This window comes from Xiphophorus hellerii, chromosome 18 (assembly GCF_003331165.1).
Source record: "Xiphophorus hellerii strain 12219 chromosome 18, Xiphophorus_hellerii-4.1, whole genome shotgun sequence".
NCBI lineage: Eukaryota > Metazoa > Chordata > Actinopteri > Cyprinodontiformes > Poeciliidae > Xiphophorus > Xiphophorus hellerii.
In genome coordinates, this window is record NC_045689.1 from 22,145,716 (window position 1) to 22,168,210 (window position 22,495).

At 36.1% G+C, this 22,495-nt stretch overlaps 1 protein-coding gene across 4 annotated transcripts in view; it reads right to left on the bottom strand.

The window, feature by feature from the left end:
* Positions 1–22,495, bottom strand: part of grik4 (glutamate receptor, ionotropic, kainate 4) — a 354,044-nt gene that overhangs the window by 194,389 nt on the left and 137,160 nt on the right. For all 4 annotated transcript variants that reach the window (XM_032545493.1, XM_032545492.1, XM_032545494.1 and 1 more), the window contains exon 3: positions 2,295–2,428. In XM_032545493.1, coding sequence (XP_032401384.1) covers positions 2,295–2,376 — 82 coding nt within the window. In that variant the 5' untranslated portion in view covers positions 2,377–2,428. The remainder of the gene's footprint in view (positions 1–2,294; positions 2,429–22,495) is intronic.

A 22,495-nucleotide genomic window follows, 5' to 3' on the forward strand; every position in this document is an offset into this window, starting at 1 on the left:
TACACAAGAAAATAACTGGATGCCCTTGACTGTCTGTTGGGCCGCTGTCAAGCCAGTACACTATGGGATGATTATGTAGACCACAGGATGTTCTACAACATAATATTTTTAGTTAAATATGACTGGATGTACATTGATTATATTCTTATATATTATGATGCTCCTGCATGATTGACTGAAAAATATCCAAAAGATGACTGGACACTGTGAAACCAAGAAAATGGTAACCAATTTTAGTTTTTACAAGGTGCCACATTTACATTGCTCTGTATATTTTACAAAAGTATAATATAAAAAATAATAATAACAAAAAGATTGTGGTTTCCAGGAAACAAAGATGTTTCTGTAGACTTAACACCACTACATTAAACATTCAAAATGAAACTTAAAGGAGATATCTGCTTCATAAAACACCATGTGTGTTAAAGACTATATATTCAACGTCTGAAGTTTCCTCAAACTGAAAAGTTTGTTTTGGCTCCCAAGCTTTGAAAATATATCTCATTAAGTGAAGCGGTTCAGATTCGGAGAGGAAGAGCATGTCACAAAAATCTCACTTTGACACACTTTTCTGACGTCTTCATGAAATTTCTTCAACACGTTCTGAGCAAAATGCAGGAGTACGAGTCTCCCATGTGGCTTTTGAGATATTTTCTTTTAAGCTGTTTTTCCTTTCACAATGAGACAGTTAATGTCTTGTGAGGTGTATGAGAGACTTTTTGAAAGAAGTCTTAAAGTTTATTCTTTAATGTCATCAACAACTCTGTTTGCTGCTCAGTCATTTATCCATCAAGGGAAAGTTTTTGCTGGTCACATGATTAATTAGCCCTCTTAAAAGGTTCTTGCAAAAATATTCATTCACCTTGAAGTTGACTTTTTTTCCATGGTGGAACCACAAATAATGTGTTTTATTGGGATTTTAGGTGACAACAAATGAAAAAAAAAGATCAATGCTTTCAGTTTTATTTATATAAAAAAATTCTAAAAGGTTGGCATTCATTTGTATTCAGCCTCTTACTCTAATACCACCTAACAAAATCCATCATCAACAGCTCAGGTAATTTGATTAGGAAACTATTAATCATGTGCTCCACAAATCTGGTTTTTATGGATGAGTGGCAAGAAGAAACTTACTGCTCACTGAACCAAAGTGGTAAAAAAAAACACCTCACCTCAAGCCAAGTGTATGAAAGCAAACATTTGGAGGAAGGTTCTCCAGTCCAATAGCCAACATCAACATACAAAGCAAAACCAAACAAAACAATATCCCTGGAAATTAAAATCCATGGTGGCTGCAGCATCATGCTGTGGGGATGCATTATCTGTAGCAGGAAGTGGGAAGCTGTTGGGAAGGATAGACGGGGCTAAGAACACATCAATACACCAATACTGGAGGAAAATCTGCTGGAGGCTGCAAAGGACTTCAGACCAGAGCAGAGGTCTATCCTTTAGAAGAAAAAGCAACCATAAACATGCAGCGTGGGCTACAATGAAATGTCTTAGATTAAACATCTATCAGAATGATAGCTCAAGATCAAGACATAAATTAAATTCAGAATCAGTGAAAAGACTTAAAAATGTATGTTGACATTAAGCAATAAGCAATTAATCAATTAAGTGCAGAATAAATTAAAATGAGACCTATAGTTTCCATTTTGATGATTAATAATTTTTGAAGGGCAATTTTGTTTACACAGACTTCATAATCCATGTTATTAATAGCTGTGGTTATGTGTGTTTTTAATTTCTGTTTTATTTATTGTTTTTGGTGTTTGTGTTTTTATTTCGGATATATACAATGTCTTCGGGTGCCGTATAAAATTACGGTTCATTAGTCTTATTTTCATGCCCTTATCAATATATGACATTTAAATAGTCTCGAAATTACAGCGTTACTGTTAATTTCTGACAATTTATAGTTTAGTAAAAAATTGTTATTGTAACAGGCCTAGCTGACATACACCGTCCATCCAGTCTGACTGAACTTTGGCTATGTTGCAAAGAGAACTAAAGAAACTTCAGAATCGATATGTCCAAAGCTGGCAGAGACAAAAACCCAAAGGAGTTGCAGTTGCGATTGCAGCAAAATGCAAGTCTACAAAATATCGACACACTGACCAGAACACAAATTCATACCACTTTTTAAGATTTGTATTTGTAAAAACATTTGAGCACCACATTTGTTTTTTCTTCCACTTTACAATTTATGTCCTACTTGGTGCTAGTCTATCACATAAAATCCCTGATGACTGATGCTAGGAAATAAATAATTACAATTTTGTTTTGCAGCTTACCTATTCTGAAGGAGAGCGGGCCACCAGAGGTGCTTCTCACCCACATGGCTAAGAAGAGCAGAAGCGCCCAGGCTGTGAGCATCTTCTATGACTCCTCATGGGTCCTGCCCCGGGCGTGCCCCTGTCACAGCCACCTAAAAAATACAGAGAGTAACACTGAAGCAATCATGGCATCTGACAGGATGTGAAACAAGCACACTCAGTCTTTTAATGTCCTACTGAGATGCATGTTGGGAATCTGTAGGAGACGCTGCAAAACTGCTGCAAAGAGAACCTGAGGCCTATTGCAGTTGAAATGAGACTGCTGATCTCATTTTCTATTTGTATCAATGGCTGAGTGAATTAGCACAGTTTGTATAGGAGAAGGATGTTAATGGGTTTTTTTTCTTCTTTTTTTGACAGTTAAAATTCCAGTGAGTAAAGTTTATTCTGTTCTTACGAACATGTTTTATGAGATTTAAAAACGTGTCATGACGTGTCAGGTTAAAAAAAGGCCACTTCTCTGAATGAAGTACCCAAGATGGCAAAATGTCAAAGACTGAATGTTTTCTATCTGTTTTGCTGTTTTGTTAATCCAGTGGGTTCAACATTATTGTAAGAATGAAAATTTTAATAAAAAATATGTGGTTGCCGAAACTAAGAAATAATTTGAGACTAATCAATAAGACAATTGCACTGCAGGGAACCATGATAATACCGGGGAGAGTTTATATGCTTTTGAAGTAATTGTCTTTTTAAATTAGAAAGAAAGCTACATGTTCGAAAAAAAAGATCAAATTTTCAGAACATTTGCATCGACACATCAATCCTGTTCACATCACTCAGTTACGGAAACACAAAGAACAAAATTTTATTTATTTAAAATTAACAGAATTCAGAACAACTTTCTCCAAATAACAACAACTTGACTTCTAATCCTCTTTGTTTACTGAGAAAAACCTACATCCATAGGCTGCAGAGTCTAAATCTGGCTTTTCATCCCTTCAAAAGGATGTTTATTTGATTCGGATCTTGTGACAGAAAACGTGCCCTGGAGCAAATAATATGAGCTTTGTGACATGGCCTGAGATGGCGCCAAAAGGGTTTTGCCATGATCAGCAAGACTTAGATTCCAGCCTGACATTCACGGGAACAAAGTGTGGAAGAAACACTGCATTGAGGCATGCTATATAAAAAATTGCAGCCGAATTCGTTTGATCCAAACAGGATCAAATGCATAACTTACTTTAGGAGTTTTATTTTGCCAGATTTTAAATCTTAGGAAAAACTAACTTTGCAGATGAGACAACAACCTTCTGATGTTACGAAAATTATTTCAGTAACTATTACCCGTTTCTTACATCCATTTAAAAAGGTTAAAATAGTTTAGGCTAATCTGGACCATGGGTAATGCAAATTATATGGATATTTCTCATACACAAAAACAGTTTCTGTTGGATGATTGCTCAGCATCTTAAATCTGTGCAACTGATAAGTGGCTGCCAAGAATTCATATCTTCGCAAAATGAAAAGTATGTATAGTGCATTATTTTCTTTGGACTTTTTCAAACTTTTTATTTAGTCCAGTACTTCATTTGATTATTCTCAAACAACTGCTGCATTTGTAGGAAAAGCTGACTTAAATCACTCAAACAAAAAATAATCAGAAAGTGAAAGGATGAATCAGTTGCGTCTACAGACAAAAAGTCAGCCTAAGAAAGTCAAAGACAAATTTGCTCTTTAAGACTTTATTACAAGTAACCAGGGATAACAACTTTTAGTGCAAATATGTTGATTCCCAGAGACTTTAGTCAGCTTGCAGTATTGCATCGACTCCTCAGGGTCAATAATTGGCAGGAAAAAACGAGAGAAAAACCAATCAAATTCAAAAGATAAACTTTAAAAGGCTCTCAGAAGGAGGGGTTTGGTGTGGACTTGACTGGCCTGACCTCAACCAAGCAGAACACCTTAGGGATGAAATAAAGAGGAGACTGCAGGGATTTTCATCCAATAATCAGTGCTTGACCTCACAAATGCTCCCCTGAAAGAATGGCCAGAAATTCCCATAAACACACTCCTACCCTTTTGTGGAAATCCTTCCCAGAAGCGATTAAGCTGTTAAAGCAGTAAATGGTAGGCTAATTCCATATTAAAGATGAGATGTTATTAAAAAAATGTGTTTGACAAAAGGCGGCTGCTTCTTCATTTATTAATAAGGTCAATGTTTCTCTGAATTTTATGTTTAATATCCATTTTGCTTTATTAAATTACAAGTGGTCTCATCTGGCAGTATTGAAATGCCACTATTACACACAGTTGCTAGAGATATTTTTAGTCCCGTTTTCACACATGAAAACTTGCAGATGTCAGTGAGTTGTTTATGACAACAATTAGTGTTTGTATCTGATAAGCATCTGGCATGAATTAATGTGAATCTTAATTATTAAAGGAGTGGGTGGTTAGAGGGAACTGAGCTTTGAGGGTCTAATGTCCAGAAACTGATGATGTGCCATTTTCAAAGACCATGCTAGAAAAACCTTCCTATATTGTACATAGATAACACAAGAAACATCTAGCTTCTTTAGAGCTCTCCAAACAGAGTGAGGCAATTTACTGGAGGAAGATGGACATCTTAAAAGCTCTTGAAACAGAAAGACGGCAAAATCCATTCTGCAAAACTGTGACCTAATCAAGGACCTGAACAAACTGCAGCTCTTCTACAGGATGAAATAAAGTATTAATGTGAATGTTGCGAGTTGTAAGAAAGTCTTAGTGAGTACAAGATAGCATGTTTGTTCAAACATAACATCAAACTTTAGCTGCTAAGTTAATACTAGAAGTTAGAGATCACTATATTTAGTACTCAAACTTTGACCAAAGAAACAGTCATAAATTTAATCTAAATAGGCCATGTTTCATATATTGTGACGTGTTTTATTTTTGTAATCCAAATCCCATAGTTTATCAAAATGTTTTAATCTGTCGATTCTTAATGTTTTGTTTTTTTTAATACAAAGGTGAAAAGTGAGATCCTAGTTAGGTAATATATACCTATATATATTATTTAATATATATTTATTTTGCCAGTGAGGTTTGGAGTGAGGTTATCAACTCACTCCAAAACTCAAGAGGTTGTCAGATAACAGTCGACAGGACCTTTTATGGATACTGAATTTCTTCTTTGTAAACTTGTGGTTCAGCATAATCTCTATCATGTAATGTAGGCTAATGCCAAGATATAACATTATAATAATAATAAAACATAACTGTAGTGATTTTTTCTACAGTAAGTAGACATTTACCATAGTGTCTTGCATCCAATGCTTGTTTATTGGGGAGCCAGGGGACCATACCACCAAATAAATATAGACACTATATCATGTTACAGAAAAAATATGGCATGATATATGGTTTTGGCATGAAGTTAAATAGCATGGTGATTTTTGCAACTGAAACATTACTTGTTTTTATGATTAAAACTGCCTGCATGAATATGAACAGCTCATTAATTTATGTATTTGAATTATTTTAGTATGAACGGAACTGAACCGTAACTAAATTCTATGCACATGCCTATAATCTGAATCTGTTTATACAGAGCCTTAAGATGACATATATTGTCATTTGGTAAAAATTGAACAGATTTATGTGGTAAATATTCATCTGCAAAGTTTTTTAATACTGCATATTAGTTTGTGCTCAACTTTTTATCAATAAAAAGCTAATAAACCAGGATACCAAAAAAGAAAACTTCCCAGATTTTCATACAGACTGAAACTGCTTCATATTTAATAGGAACAACTGATTAGAAAAAACACCGCAAGGTGAACACCTGATAACCTGAGGAGATTAATGTTTTATCTATTACCTAAGATGCTTCAAAGAGGGTGGAGGTGTGATGTGATAGCTGATCAATCCTTGTTTCATAGTACCTTTCAGATTCATTGATCAGACGAGACCAGAGCCTGAAAGCAGAGCTGTCAACATATGAGGAATGTAGAGCAAAGAATATTTGTTGGACTTCTGAGATCAAACAAATGGATGTTTTACTGACTAATTACAAAATAAAATGCCTGCTTCTAGTTTATTACCCACTAATGGCTTTATTACTTTTACAGACTAGTACTATTTACTGCAATTAAGAGAAACAGGAAATAAATTAAAAATCAGATTTACATTCTATTATTGAGACTAATCAGTGTCGATTAAAAGCTTCATCAGCACAGAGTTAAAGACAAAGACCTTGTCAGCTTTTTGACTGAGTGCAAGCTGAACCATTAATAGCTCCTCAATGAAAGACTAAAGCACAAATTCCATTTCGTTCAATACAGAAGTAAAATGAAAGCCAGGTTGAATCATTGCCCTCATTTCTCAGGTCTCTAGAGTCAATTATGTCAATTTCATTTTTAGCTTCTCATCTGAGAAAGGCAAACACAGATTGATCTATTTTCTCGTACTGCACTGAGGCAGAATTAATAAAGATGGAGCTAGGCGGGGCGTTATGAAAAACGAAGAATCACATAAGATGCTAGTTAGTACACATTCACCTCAGTTTTTATCTGTAGATGACAGGCCTCAACTATGACAGCTGCAAACAAAGTCAAAACTGTGCTTTTCCGTTTTTACTTCAAGAAAAATAAAGACACAATGTTCACTCACCCCTTTCATTTACCCTTTTCTGTCCAAAATGGACAGAAAAACAAAACGTTTCAAATTTCTGTTTACTTGACAAATTTCTTAGTGTTACAGAAGTTCATAAAAGATTGTGCATCATTTAGACCCTTTTGCAGTGTTGAACATTTCAACCGAGTTTCTGTCTTTTACGAGGGAAGGTTGCAGAATCAACTGTATAAAACACAGGAAGCAATCTGACAGAAAAAAATAAATATTTAAACATTAAAAAAAGACTTAAAAAGGAGCTGATGGGCAGAACTTCCAAAACACACACATGAACTGATTTGATGATGCCTGATTCCTTCATAATGGCCATTGTTTTAAAGTCTGAATTGTTTTTAATAGAGGTTTTATCTGTCTTCTATACACTTACTCTTGCAGTGTCAGAGGAGTACATGGTGCTATGTTTGGAAGTCATTTATTTGAACTGTGCGAGGAAGCCGGAGTACCCAGAGAGAACCCTCAAATGCACAGCGAGAACATGCAAACTCCATGCAGAAAGACTTCAGCCCGGGATTCAAACCCAGGACATTTCGGATGGATTTTCACTTTGAATAGTAAAACCTTCAATAAATAACTGAGTGGTTAAACCACTACAAACCATTAGCTAAGTAGCTAAGAGTATCAGTGGCTATTCCTGTAGTTTTAACATAAAAATCCAGAAAAAAAGCATTCTTCCCTCATATTTTAAGACGATTTATATGCTTTCAGCTGACAGCATCACTTACTTAGGCACCATGAAAAAAATAAATAAAAAAATCCAACAATCTACTTCAAATATCACATCACACATACATCATAAAGTCCAATTAAATCCAATTATAATTCAGTTTTATCATGTCTGCCTTTCAGCGCATGTCTTTATCTGCTTTTGTGTTTCTCCTTTAATTATAAGATATTTAATGCCAATAAAAAGTGTTTTTATTACAGGATATAACTATTTTCTTCTCCATTTTAGTTCAGTTTACAGTGATGTATAAGCAGACTAAGCTTTTCCTGCTAAATGCCCCAGAAAGATGTCTTACAGCTATTTGCAATATGAAAAGCAAGTCTTCTTCTAATATTAGGAAGAATATTTTCATAATTTAATATCTCTGCCTAAAAAATTAAAAACTTATTAAAATAATAGCAAAGTGGAATACTTTAGAAGCCTTGGCTTGGTTTGACAACCCAGAGAGAAAACGAGTCTGTCCTCTGTCAATGCGGGAACCCAAGAGAGGATCGACGACTGGCAGAGCAGGTTGATCCGACAGTCTGACATGCCTCGTCAAAGCAATTGTTCACACAATCCAAATGCCAAAGCTGTCAATCACTCATCAGACACTCAGTTAATTCAGCTGCGAGTGGACCATTAAAAATGACAGTCTGAACTGAAGGCAAGTCAGACGCATAATGAGACTCATGTATTTGCATATATTCATGTGCTGTTGCATTGGGAGTCACAGAACTGGTACAAAAGCAAGTTGTAGATGGAAATGAGTGATGTATGACCAATGTTTGAGAACGTTTGTCTGCCAAAAGCTGCAGAGTTAATATGGATGCGAAATGTGTATTCCTGTGGTGTGTATTTGCGGTAAGCCTAAAAGGAGTGGCTTATTGAAAGTATTAATACACTCAATAGAGATTGAAGAGCTATTTGAACATGGAAATATCACGTTCGGCCTAATTGTTTGGCTTTCTGCAAAGACTCGAGTGTTTCCCCTTCAGGTTAAATTGGATGGTCACAGCCTGAGTGACTTCTACCAACATCTCCCAGCAGTAAACAAACCTTTTATTAACACTTAATCTCAGCGGTCCTGCTGTCAGGAGCAGTACAAGTGTGATGGAAATGGCCTGATGTTGAGGCAGCCCATGACCTACAAGGAGAATATCTGGAAACACACTGTCCACACGAAGAGCGCTAACTATGACGACAACCCAGCTGTGGTGTTTAATTACAACTGAACAGGAATATATGAAATTAACTACGAATCTGCCCGAATAAACTGCAGTGAATTTACTTTTTTGTTGGTTGCCTTTAGGTGATATTGGTTGTAAAGTGGTGCAACAAAAAAATGAAAAAACTAACTGAAAAATATTTACCATATTGTTCATGCTTAGTTTATTCTCACACCAGAAGTCTTAAGACAGCTTTGTTTTCTGGATAATCAATCAATCCATCCATCCATCCATCCATCCATCCATCCATCCATCCATCCATCCATCCATCCATCCATCCATCCATCCATCCATCCATCCATCCATCCATCCATCCATCCATCCATCCATCACCCTTCGCAGAGGCAGCAGTCTAAGCACGGAGCCCCAGACTTCCCTCTCCTCAGCCCGTTGACTCAGCTCTACCGAGTTAATCCCAACGCAATGAAAGATTACAATTTATTTATTCTATTTTTTTTCATCATTCTCAATTCTACAGGTTTAACTTAAAGTGTATCGCCAGTTTTAAAAATCTTGTGCTTGATGTGTTATTACTTTACTTCTGTGAAGAAAAAAAGTGATGAAGCAACTTGCAGCAGTAACGGGTCATGATTTGGGATTTTTGTACAGTTTGAGTAATAAGTGCATGCTTGGTAGTAAGTTAATATTTGATATGAAACCACGGCAACTACTGGACTTTGCAAGGGTAGATCTTAAAACAAACACACCAACTGTTTTGAACAGTGATTGAAATGTTACAAAAACATTGTTATTAATCTAAACTAACAGCTAAATAAAGCACTATCATACCTTTTACTGAGGTAGAACATAAAACAATAACCTAGAATTGCAACAACTTTAATTATTTGAGCTAGTTTTGGTACGCTATTTTGTAGTTTCCTGAAAAGTTTCTCTATATGAGAAGTCTTTATGGGTTTATGATGTTATTTATAAGCTGTTATGACACATTTAATTAATATGTAGAGTAATTTCATCTGTGCATGAGGGGGATATTTTATGATATATTTTCAGATCAGTCAATATACAATTAGTTTTTGTTTTAAATACCTAAAATTCTGGTATTTAAAACAGAATTTTTAAATACCGTTTAAAAATTATTTTCCCCTTTAATCCAGTTTCCTCTGGAGCTGTTGTACTCATTTTCTCCTTTCACTCCACACACTGTTTTTTATTTTTAAGCAATTACGAGTTATGGTGGTAAAACCTGGAATTGCTGATGCACAAGTTATTCAGCAGGTTGTTGCTAGGTTACCAAAGAGTGCGAGAGTTACTTGATGCCACTCACTTTGCTTTGCTGGGTTGCTGAGGTTGAGCAACTAAAGTCTTTCCTCTGCCTACATTCCCCAGAAGGCTTTGCGGTTCTGGATTAGAGTTCAGTTAAGTTATTGAAAACTCTATCTGACATATTTCCTACCGGTATTTATAATGTGCTTATTGTGATATATACAGTATATTGTAAACGATCCATTGCCCATCCCTACTATGTGTAAAACATTCTCAAATCGTTCCACTTTTGTTTTTCACCCCAAGATATTCTGTCTTTCAGCATCAACTGTTTTCAGACACAACCAGCTGTATGATTGAAAGTCTTCAATTCATGTAGCCTCAACATGACATGCTGTGTCTAATGGACAGTGTTTGCAATTATTCTCTTTCTACAAGTTGTCTATTGCGTTTATCTGTAACACAGGCATCTACTGTACTGCTCATCGTTAAGCTGAATATCTTTATTGTAGAGAAATCAGTCCAATCCCATAGCCTGAAGCTGCAAAAAATCCCAAAAAGATTATTTTAGAAGTGTTGTAAAACTGTGGTTTTAATTCTAAATATAGGCTGCTACAGATCATCCTAGGACTGACGTTTGGTCCATTATGCAGCTGAAAAAAAGCAAAGTAGCTTTTCTTAATATCCCATCTCATTTCACTCCAAGGACAATTAGGCATGCATCAACACACCAGTATGTGTAGTAATTCCATTATATAAAGAAAGAAATAATTATGTCTTGCTAATGTAAGCTCCCACATGGTGGCAAATAATAAGGGGATATATGATATCTATTGGTTGAGGTTAGTAATGGTTTTAATAACACGACTTCATAAATTGTGAGATGATATTGTGCTTAAACTGCGAGCACATGTAGAATTACAGCCCCAGGCTGAGCTGTATTGTCTTTCAAACTCATTATTATACAAGGCAATCATTTCTCCTTTCACATTACATCCTTGCATGTTGCAATGCTTGTGACTGTGTGAGTTGTCATAATAGTGTAAGGACCAGACAATCATCTTATTAGCTTTGACTTTATTGTCTGCAGAGTCGGGAGAGATAGCTGCGTTTACAATCATGGCAGAAAGTTTGAGCAGTGATCCAAAAAAAAAAAAAAAACCAATAACAAAACAAAACATGTTTTTCTGTGCCTCTTTTTTTTGTGGTTAGATTATTGTGCAGGGATAAGAAACCCTGTCTCACTGTGTTTTGGGCGAGACAGTATAGACATATTAACAAGCACATTTGAAGCTGTGCAAGTATGTAGCTGAAATCATTTCCAGTGGACTGATGCCTATAAAGGGAGGAGACATTCTCTAAACTGTCCTCTAATAATGGCCACCTCAAACAAAACTCCTGATGAAAATAATGCCTCAAAGGCAGAAAATGTAAAAAAAAAAAAAAGCTAAATAGATTACAGATCACTGAGATAGTTCAAAGTGAGAGCTTCAGCTGCAATGAACATTTTTGTTACGGAAAGAGATCCCAACAGTGTTGCCACGACTACAGAGGGGCTCGCAAGAAGTGGATGTGAGAGTATTTCAATTAATGGTCCGTTCACAAGAAGACGGTTTTCAATAAAACCTTAACTTTTTGTTTGTGTCAAGCTGCTCGTTTACATGTCACTGACGACTGCAATTGGACACCGGCGCTTTTTGAAACCAGATCTCAGAGTTCAACTTTTCAGAAACAAACCTGCGGAGGCGTAAGGTGCTCCACTGGTGTGAAAACTACACGGCTGCACGATTTGCTGTATGTATAGCATTGCATTACATACAACCTTTTCAGTTCAACACGTCTAACGTGGAAAATGTATCTCAGCCCCTCTGAGAATTTTCAATTTATTTTGGGATTTATTTGCAATAAAAATCACAGATTTTGTGGTGCTACTTTAGAAATATCTACAGTATTTTTTCCTCCTTGAACCCCTTCCAAATCAATATACAGCTAAGAAAAAAGAGTCAGTTTACCTTTGTGAGTAATAAATTGTCTCAGGGTTTTGACGTTGCTCTGGAGGATGAACTGCTCACTCTATCAGTGGTGCAGCTGCACCAGATGTGCTCTTGTTTCTGAAGCACCCTGTCGGCTCACAGATTGCGAGACACATTGAGTTAGAGATGATACGCGGATGGGAGTTTTTATTTAATTGATTTAGTCATCTGTACTCTGTATGACCCTTTAAATTATACGGGCTACTGTCATTAGTTGTACATAATGTCAGAAGTGAAGGGGATTTTTGTGATGTAAAAAAGAGACACCCTCCTACGGTCTTATTTTTTATAAATCAGAAAAACTTGTCATTTTTATACATAATATTTATATCTAATCGGGTTGCTATTTGACGAATAGCTGTTTATATTCAGCAACTCAAGACAAAAGTGATACACTGGCTTAAAGAACACTGGAAATTAGAAACTGTGTGTGAATTCCTCAGACACCAACGTGAACCTGCTGTCGTTTCTAAAAAAAGAAGAAGACCACCAAATTGTAACCGAAGAGAAAAGAGGGGTACACAGCTTTAAACTGGACTATTCCCACAGGTTGATGTCTTGCTTGCAAAAGTGGGACAGCAGACATCATTAAGAAAAAGGCTCAGGACAGTAAAGACTCTTCACTTATATTTAACCACTATTTACACTTTTTAGACCTTTTTATTGGTCTTTGTATGCCAGAAACACACAAAAACCTGCAAATAGAGCCTCTTTTGTCAGTTTAAACAACGGCCATGGCAATAGGCTCAACTATGTCTTCATTTAATCACTGCTATAAAAATCAGAGTTGTCAATTTCTGCAACTTTACACGTTCCATCTTGATTAATAACAAAATTCTTCTACCAAGGACAACTAGTAACAGATAAAATATCTTCTAACATTTTAAGAGGTAGATGAAGAGCATGCAGTGTCACTGACCTGTATTTTTTATTTTTTTGTGTCATGTACTCCTAAATGATATTTTCTTCATTGAGTCCAGCACCGACTTCATGTGTGTGCCTCAGCAATTTCTCTCTGTGACTGTTTTTCTTGGAAACAAACATTGAGCTCATGCAACCAAAGAGCATTATTTGTCCACAGGACAATCTTTCAGAACTACTTGGAAATGTCAACATGTATTTCACTCCAGCCTCGCTTTGGGCTCTTCTGGGTCCTGTGGTGCAACACAGTGATACAAAGAGAGCAATACTTTGCCTTTCTTCAAAATAAGCTGAATGGTCCATAAAACAGAATAAAAAAACATATTTACTAACATAAGACTTCAACATTAAAGAGTTTTCCACAGATCTTTTCTAAAGCAGGAATTTATTATTATTTTTTTCCACCAAAATGTTGGCTAGAATAACTAAAAAATTACTAATAATTTTCAAGGACAATTAACTTTTGAGGGTGAGCCCGATTTAGGCCACAAATAAAACCAAATATGAGCTGTCAAACATTTTATTTCTGAAAAAAATACAAAGAAACTTACTCAAGTAAAATATATTTTCTGTAAAAAGAAAAAGAGTTTGTCAAAGTACTTCAAAAGAAATTTGAAAGCCAGTAATCATTTCCCTTCCACTTCAAAATAGCTTTTTTTACTCTTTTTTTTTTTTTAACTCTCTTTGATTTATCACAAAAAAGTCCATTAACATTTGGGGTTGTCATTTGACATTATGTAAAAAGGTTTCAGTGCGCAGCATCGAGCTGACCTTAATTCACAATTATTTTAAAAACAACCCAGCATTCTGTCACATCTGTATTCCGTGAACATGTTGCAGTGTAATTTCACACAGTTAGGCTCCCAATAAACCGTGCACGATCCACAATCAGCTATGATGAGCCAATGCAATCGGACTTAGCAATTGTACAATTGCTTCTGATTAAAGTTTGAATTTCCTCCAGGTGCCCAGTGAAACTGCACAGAGAGGGTAACCTAACAAGTGGATAATGGAGATCCAGAAATCAGCATTTCTTCAGCAGATAATGGGAAAAGATAGAAAAAGTGAACAAGACATGCTTGCATCTTTTCTCAAATAACTACATTTTATTTTCCCCTGACTTAAACTCAGCCAGTTACCTAGACCCAACAGAATAAGTGTTTTCATATGCATAGGGAGAACTAAAATAGGTTTGTTCCTGATCTGTGTGTATGCTGCATAGTACACAGCATACAAAATGACTCTTAAAGACACTCGTGGGTAAAATGCATTCTCAATCTCACTGTAAAACATTGCATCACCAGGAGCAACGGAGAGAGGAGAAAGTGAGAGAGGCAGAAATGTAAGCCACGGACAAACAGGCACCATGGCCTGAAAAGCTGTTCCTTGGCAGATTTAGGCAGCCCCAGCTCCCAGTTGGCAAAAAGGCACTGGAGGGAAGCAAACTTGATTTCGAAATCAATGTCCCTCCAAATCGCAACAGCTTGTCGCTCTAGTTAAACAGATGTATGGGTCAGACTGCAAGGTGTGTTTGTTGCCCAGGTGTTTATGCCTGTGTGTGGTTTTAGAACCAATGTAGTGCACAAACACTAATGGGGCGTAGAAAAACTAAGACGGGGAAAAAAATGAAGAAAGTCATTGATGCTTAAGATTGAATGGGTAGGAAAGCCACGTGGGGGAAATAATAATGAGCAGAGAATGTCTTGGGATAAGCAACGCTCCACTCAGAGCTTACTGCTGTCAGGAAGACTCGTCTTATTGTGTCTGAATCAAAGAATTTCAGCTGTTGAGTGTTGCTTTGCTGAAACACATTTTATTGGATATCAGACAGTATAAATAATGTTCAAAAAAAGACATGTGAACAGCCAACTGCTAAAAAAAAGAAGACAGTTGATGATACAATTCAGTCCATGTAGTAGATAAACTAAAGTCTCCTAACAAGTCCATAAGTTTCACAACTACAAAGCATGTTCACCCAAAGGAGCGTTTTATATTTTACTAAGATAACCTCAAAAATAATCTGAGTCAAAGAGACTCACCATGATCAATTAGAAGTTACAAAAAGACTTGCATCTGCTTTTTTTTATGTACTGAAAAAAAATCCATAATTCCATAATTAATGGAATTAATAATTATTCCATAATAATTCATGGAAATGTTGCATTGCTTATGAATAATTACCAATTAAGTTATGTTGGTTTGATTAGAGTGAATGTTGATACTTTATAAGAGTTGTAAAGACTTCATAAAAATCAGCATCCCCATCAGAGGAAAAATATATATTTTTGAAAATAGCCTGTCTTTAAATGATCAAAAAAGAGAAATTTTAACATTTTTATGATTATCTCTCCTTTTCCCCAAAATACTTAGTTACCACTAACAAACTGATAGGAATTAATATGTCCATAGGTATAAAAATGTTATTTTATAGGTAGAGAAAATGATAATTTTGGTTAAAATGAGGATACAAACTCAAAGGTGTAATTTGACCCAGCACATATAACTCCATGTTTAAGTGCTATTAGAAAGCTGGTTTATTTTAGTTCTCTTTGCAAACATGTGGCGTTTCCTTTTATCCGACAGCGACACACCTCTTTCTGAACATAATGACTCACAGCTCCTCAATTAAACATGCAGTTTTAGAGTACATACAATAAGAAACCAGAAAGATTAAACAGCTAGGAGTTTATCAACAAATGGTGTACACAAAACATACAGTTACTTTTTTTAAGGACATCAAGTACATCTTTTCAACTGGATAGACGTAGGCATCATTAGCATGACTACAATTACTGTATCTAAATACAGTAGCGCTTTATTTGTGCAGCATGTGGTGAGTTGCTTTGTATGTTTTTGTATTTGTGCAATGTGCTTTAATCCCCATTGCAAGCAAGCAGTCAATTTCTCTTTCACTCTTGCTGCCAATCTCAACCTCTCTCTCTCTCTAGCATGTGCTGAAAGGCCCTAAGGCTTTCTGTGCTCTTCTCCTAATGAGGTATAAGCCAGAGCTCCCTTTAATACCACAATTATAGAGATTTCTATGGGTTTTGGGGTTGTTTTCTTTGTGTTGTGACGGCATCGACATAAAGGACACGCTGCTCTTACAGTGCTCTTAGTCCGGCACTTTTCCAGGGCATGCACATCAAAATTACACCCACTGATGTCAGATGGCTCACAAGGCAGCCTGCTCACACCAGAGCGTCGACTGGCTACGGCACTGCTCATTTTTTGTGAGCAACAGTTCTAAGATTCAGATATTCTATGTTCTTTACTATTACAACTAATTTCTACAAAACATCTAGCTAATTTTCAACTTTTATTCCCACTCTGAAGGTCATTTGCTTCTTATTTAGCTTCTGCAGCCTGAAAAAGATCATTTTGATAAAGCTGTTATTGATGCAACATAATGGAACATAACATTATCAATGCAGCGTAATCAAACTTTCAATTGGATTATTACCTCTACTTTGTTATTGTAATGGGGCAAAGAGAGAGCCATTAACAATGTAATAAACCAAGGTACATAAAATCTAAATCATAAGTTAGTTGCGAATTCTTGCATGAAAGGAGGAAAAGATTATAAAAATCACTGCAGCACTGAATTTGCTCTTGATATTAATAGTATTCTCAAAGTAATTTTCGGTTTTAGAACACTTAATTCAAACACCTTATATGGGTCATATCCTCTTTGCTTTTAATTAAATTTGTACCTTTGAAATAAAACAAATAAATAAATCTTACCCTGCAGCTAAAGGTTATTCTGCTTGCAAAGATATTACCTCGGCAATGTCTGTGGGGAATATTAGCTCCAATGCATCACTGATAGTGCCCCGTCAGAGATTTAAAGGCAAAAGTTTATGGATTGTTACCCGTAAAAGGCTGTAGACTGTTGCCTAATTAATGCAATTAATCAGTTCAGGGCTAATATGGGTGGGCAACCAGTGAAGCGTATCCCTACTAGTATAATGTGTCTCCATAGCAGCATAAAAATGCATAAACACAAAGGATTGCTGTAAATATATGGGATACAGTACCTTGCGAATGTATTTATACTCGTTTAATCCACATTTTGTCATTTAACACAAACTTTAATGCATTTTATTGCTATTTTATATGACAGACAAAGTGGTGCATAATTGCGAACTGAAAGAAAAAGTGGTTTCAAAATTTATTTACAACTAAATTTGCACATAAATTTACAAGTCTATTTGTAAATTTAAATACAAATAAAGTATTTAATTACATTGCACTTAATTAAAACCAGTGCAATGTAATCATTAAGTAAAGTTCACACGGAGAATTTGCTGCATTCTCTAAGTTTCTGCATTTTTTTTTCCAATGATAGCCACGAGAAATATGCTACTTGCAGTTTGCCGCAAGTCACTTAAAAGATGCAGCAGACATGTGGACAATGATTCTCAGTCATGATGAAATCAACACCTAAACATTCGGCCTGCAAAAAATATGCTACATCTAAACTGCTAAAGACTAACAAAGCATATCACCCTGATCTTACCCTCCCAACAGTGAAACTGGATACTATCATGCTGTGGGTTTGGTTTTCTTTGACTACTGAAGATGTTAACTTGTTAGAGTTGATGGGAAGATGGGCAAAGGGAGACCTGAAAGTGATTCGTAGCAGCCAAAGTTTTAAGACCGAGGAGGAGGGCTCACTTCCAACAGGACAATAACCGTAAACATACAATCAGAGCTACAATGGAGGGGATCAAATCAAAGAATATTCATTAGAATGGCCTAGTCAGAGCCCAGAATGAAGTGAACTGAATGAGTCTTTGGAAAGATTACAAAACTACGGTTCACATGTAGTGAACTCCCCTTCGAATGAGAGTAAGACAAAGATAATTTGCAAAGAAAAATGTGTAAAACTGAAACAGAATCTAAAACACTTGTAGCTACGACTGCAGTAAAATGTGAGTCTTTGGTGAATTAACTCAGGAGAGCAAACTGTGTAACTTTGACTACTTTGTGTTGGTGTTGCATAAATTCCTAACAAATCACATTAAAGTTTGTAATGCAAAAGGATTCCAAAGCTTTTATGTAAGATATATTGTGTTAAAATAAATAGCTAGATTGACCCCTTGTCACAAAGATACTAATCTTTATTTGCAAAAAAATAAAATAAAATAAACCCCAGCAGTAAGGAAAGTTGACGATTCTTATATTTTTCTTTGGTGCTTTCTGTAGGCATCATCTTAAACTCTACCACGCAAGTCATCCATCATGGAAGGCTGCACGGCAAACAATCACAGATTGAGCCCACTACCGTGGAAGTGCACAGTTGGGGAGAGAAATGGTTTCTACCTCCAGGGTGGAAGAGGATAATGGAGGTGAACATCAGAAACAGCAAACAGTGTTTAACAGAAACGCTCAGGCTCTGTGCCAAACTTAACAGTCTCTGAAATTATTCTATAGCTGTGTGCAAATCAAGTAAATGCAATCTAAATGAAAAAGAAAATTGATTCAGATTCTGTAAAGAAACCTATTATTTCTCAAGTTTAATTTGGTTCAATTTCCAGTGAAACGCTGCGCCAGCCAAAATGCATGTTGTCATTTGCAGGACATCAAAATATAGTTTTATTTAATATGTGCTTCCGACTTTTTACCAAGTCACAAAATTAACTCATGTTGACTCATCATAAGGAAAAAATTGGCAACACAAAAAGCCTATCACTTTTTTAGACACAACAATTTGATGCAAACCTCTGCTTTTATTCAAACAAATCTCTCATTTCACCTGGAGCCTCTCCATTAATCAATAGCAAACTACAAATATGCCTTTGATGAAAATAGTAGTTAAGCAAAAAGAACATTATATAAAACTTGTATGAACAAATGAAGTCTGAGGACACATGAATGATTAACTAAAAAGGACATTGTATGATAAATGATACTAAACAGAAAAAGAGAAACTGTTTACATTTGGACCACAACTCAATGCATAAAGGAATTATAGCAAATACAATCAGGGGCTGAACATATTTTTGTACTTTTAGAAAAACTAAGCTGTTTACACATTGTGCTACCAAAAACACACAGATAATACAAAGAAATAAAATCAGTTTTAAATGTTTTTTTTAAATGAAAGATAGTGTCTGGTCTGTAAAAGTCGAGCCATGCGGAGAACGGGTTGAGAAACAGTCAGAAAAAAACAAAATGTGTAAAGTATAGAATTATAAAGTGAGGGAAATAAAGAAAAAAACATGAGTAAGTGTAACGGACAAAGTATATCTAACATCCAACTACAGCAGAAAACAAAAGACAATCCTCAAGAGCTTGAAATTACTTTTCATCTGAAAAGCATTCCACGCCTTGTCTCCATGCTGCCTTTTAAGTCTTCTAATTAAGCCGTTGTTACAGCAGAAAGAAGAGCATTTAGATAAAGCAAACCAGCAGGGTTTCTGGTTTTCTCTGATCTCTAGTGTAACCTAGATATGATTCCCATTCTTGCCATAAAAAAAAAAAAAACTGCGTAAAAGTGTGTTTGATACCTTTTGAAGAACAGCCAGGGACTGGACTGATAAGGGAAAACATAGTTTTCACATCTTTAGTTGGGCATTTATAACTTAATTACCTTTTTGTCTTCTCATCTTTCAGTCGTGAGAACAAAGCATGAGCACATATTGGGCTGTGCTGCATTACTTACAAAGACAACGAGGGTGTTTTTAATCAGTCCTTTGGCATTTCACACATTACATTTCTTTATAGTCATAAATAATTTTTCAGCTCCATTTGTTTAGCAATAACCAGCCTGACTTTGTATATGTATATATGACTGAAAACACAATATGTGAAAAAAACAGAATCTGAAAAAGCACTAACATCTAATCTAGAATCATATTCATGGAACCAATGAATATGGAACCAATACCGTGTAAATATATCTTTGTATCCAGACAAGGCAATTCTGCACTCCACCTTGGGGAAAAAAAATCAAAAGCATATAAAGCTGCACTATTTTCCAAAAAATAAAAATAGGACAAACGAACCATGAATCTAACTTCAATTGTTCTTAATACTGATTTATATTTGCTGTATAGATATGGCTGCTCTATAATGTGTCCTCACTGGATTGATGCTTTAGAAACAATTTGAGAAAAAGGGGTAGAAATACACCAATGTCAAACTTTCTCATCAATCCACCAAGAAAGTAAACTCTATGCAAACTTGTGGGGTTTACAGCAGCAATATATTCTGAAGACTGTATATAATTTTGAGGAGCAACGGCGTAATGTAATGTTCGTCTGCAAATGTTGCAATCATTTTCACAGTGATTTACTTCATAGGGATATGTGCTATGGCTGCTGTAGTTCATTGTCGCTGAAACAAGATTACTCTGCCTAATTACTGCTCTGTAGTCAATGACGCACTGAAGGACTAGTGACGGTGCAGCTCAAGAGGAGAAGAGAGGAGAGAACAGGATAAAAGAGGAGAGGCCCATTTCATACATTTGAAGAAATACATTAACCTGTTTCAGGGCCAAAAACATATTGGAAATCTGTTGCCACAAAGCAGAGCAAACCGAAGCGCCGCAGATAACAATAATCACCACCCACTGTCATATCATCATTTATTACCAGTGAGTGCTTTGCGCTTTGACCTTGGAATGTAAATGTAAGCTTTCTTTCTTAGATTTGAGCTGTCTAGAAAAAAATATTTCATCATATAAATGTAGTGCAGTATTTGCACAAAAACCGAGGCACAAAACTGTAACCTTGACACTGCCTTTGTCGACGTCTCCAGTAATTTATACTTACTTCAAATTTATACTTGGTCATTCATACTTGTAAAAAAGGCGATTCAAACCCGTCAACTACATCAATGTATCCGCTTATTAAACTGACACATAAGAGTTTAAAATTCATAGTTTTGCTGCATTGTGTAATTGTCAGGGTTATGGTAACAGAAAATGTGAATCAATTATCTCAAGTTCACTTTATTGAATATGTCGCTGATGTTCACTATAAGAATCATCCATCCATTTTCTTACACCTTTGTCCCTAGTGGGGTCGGGAGGGGTGCTGGTGTCTATCTCCAGCTAACGTTCCGGGCGAGAGGCAGGGGTCACCCTGGACAGGTCGCCAGTCTGTCGCAGGGCAACACAGAGACAGACAGGACAAACAACCATGCACACACACACCTAGGGAGAATTTAGAGAGACCAATTTACCAAACAGCCATGTTTTTGGACTGTGCGAGGAAGCCGGAGTACCTGGAGAGAACCCACACATGCACAGGGGGAACATGCAAACTGCAAAAGACCCCGGGCCGGGAATCGAACCCAGAACCTTCTTGCTGCAAGGCAACAGTGCTACCAACTGCGCCACTGTGCATAAAAATCAGTAAAATGATCATCATAACTCTTAAATACAGACAGCATTGTGCAAAAGTCTTGAAACATCAAAGTAGTTCCACAACTGAACAAGGGCTGGTATTAGAACCAGTTCTTAACCGGTGCTACAAACAACTTTATGTAAAAACACAGCAACATTTCTCCACAAAATGAACTTGAGGCTTATCCAGTTCAGCCAGTTAAGTAAGTCTAAGCTATTATGAGCCCGACACCATGTTTAGAGCTTTTATTTTGAAATGTAGAAGGAAATAGTTCTTGAGTTGTTGCCCTGTTGCATTGACAGAGTCTGCATAAAAAGATGCCAGCCTCACACACAAACCTCGGTTGCAAAAGCAGTGATGAAACGTTCATCAGTTTTAATTAAGTCTGTCAGAATTTTAGTAGTTGGGGGGGAAAAAAAGGGGAACAGGCAAGATGTGAGATGTTTGCAACAATGAGAATACCACAAGTGTCTAATTGCAATCTTCTGAAAGTAAAGTTGACATCTGTTTAGAGCATCCTGTCAACCCTATGAGTCTGGGAAGAATCTCAATACCAAAATTTGACAAGCTTAAAAGGATCAAACATGAACATTTTCATTCTAAACACAGATTCTTTGAAACACTTTGGATACTAATGAAACCTTTTACTACATTTGTGAAAAACACAAAAAGGGATGGTTTATGTGGGGTTTTTTTTAGACATTTGGATCATTCTAGAAATAAACAAGCATATATGCCATAATATACAGGTACAATTCAAATCTGGTCTAGGAACAAACACGTAGTTTTCTCAAAGAGAAACTTGTATATCATGTTTTTGTCTCATCTTGTAAGCTTGATGTATTGGTGTACTTGTATCACAGAGACAGCTTGAGAGATAGTATAAAAACAAAATCAGATTTTACCACCAAGAAGGTAATCTCTAGAGAGCTGTGAGCTGAAAACTTGGCATGAAGCTGAAGGAAAATGCATCTCTCAGCCCTGTCTCATCTGAATTTACCTAAATATTTTATTAAACATGCCATTCAGATAATGTTATCCTGCTGTAAGAAGCTTTTCAGCCTCGAAACTGTGACACTGA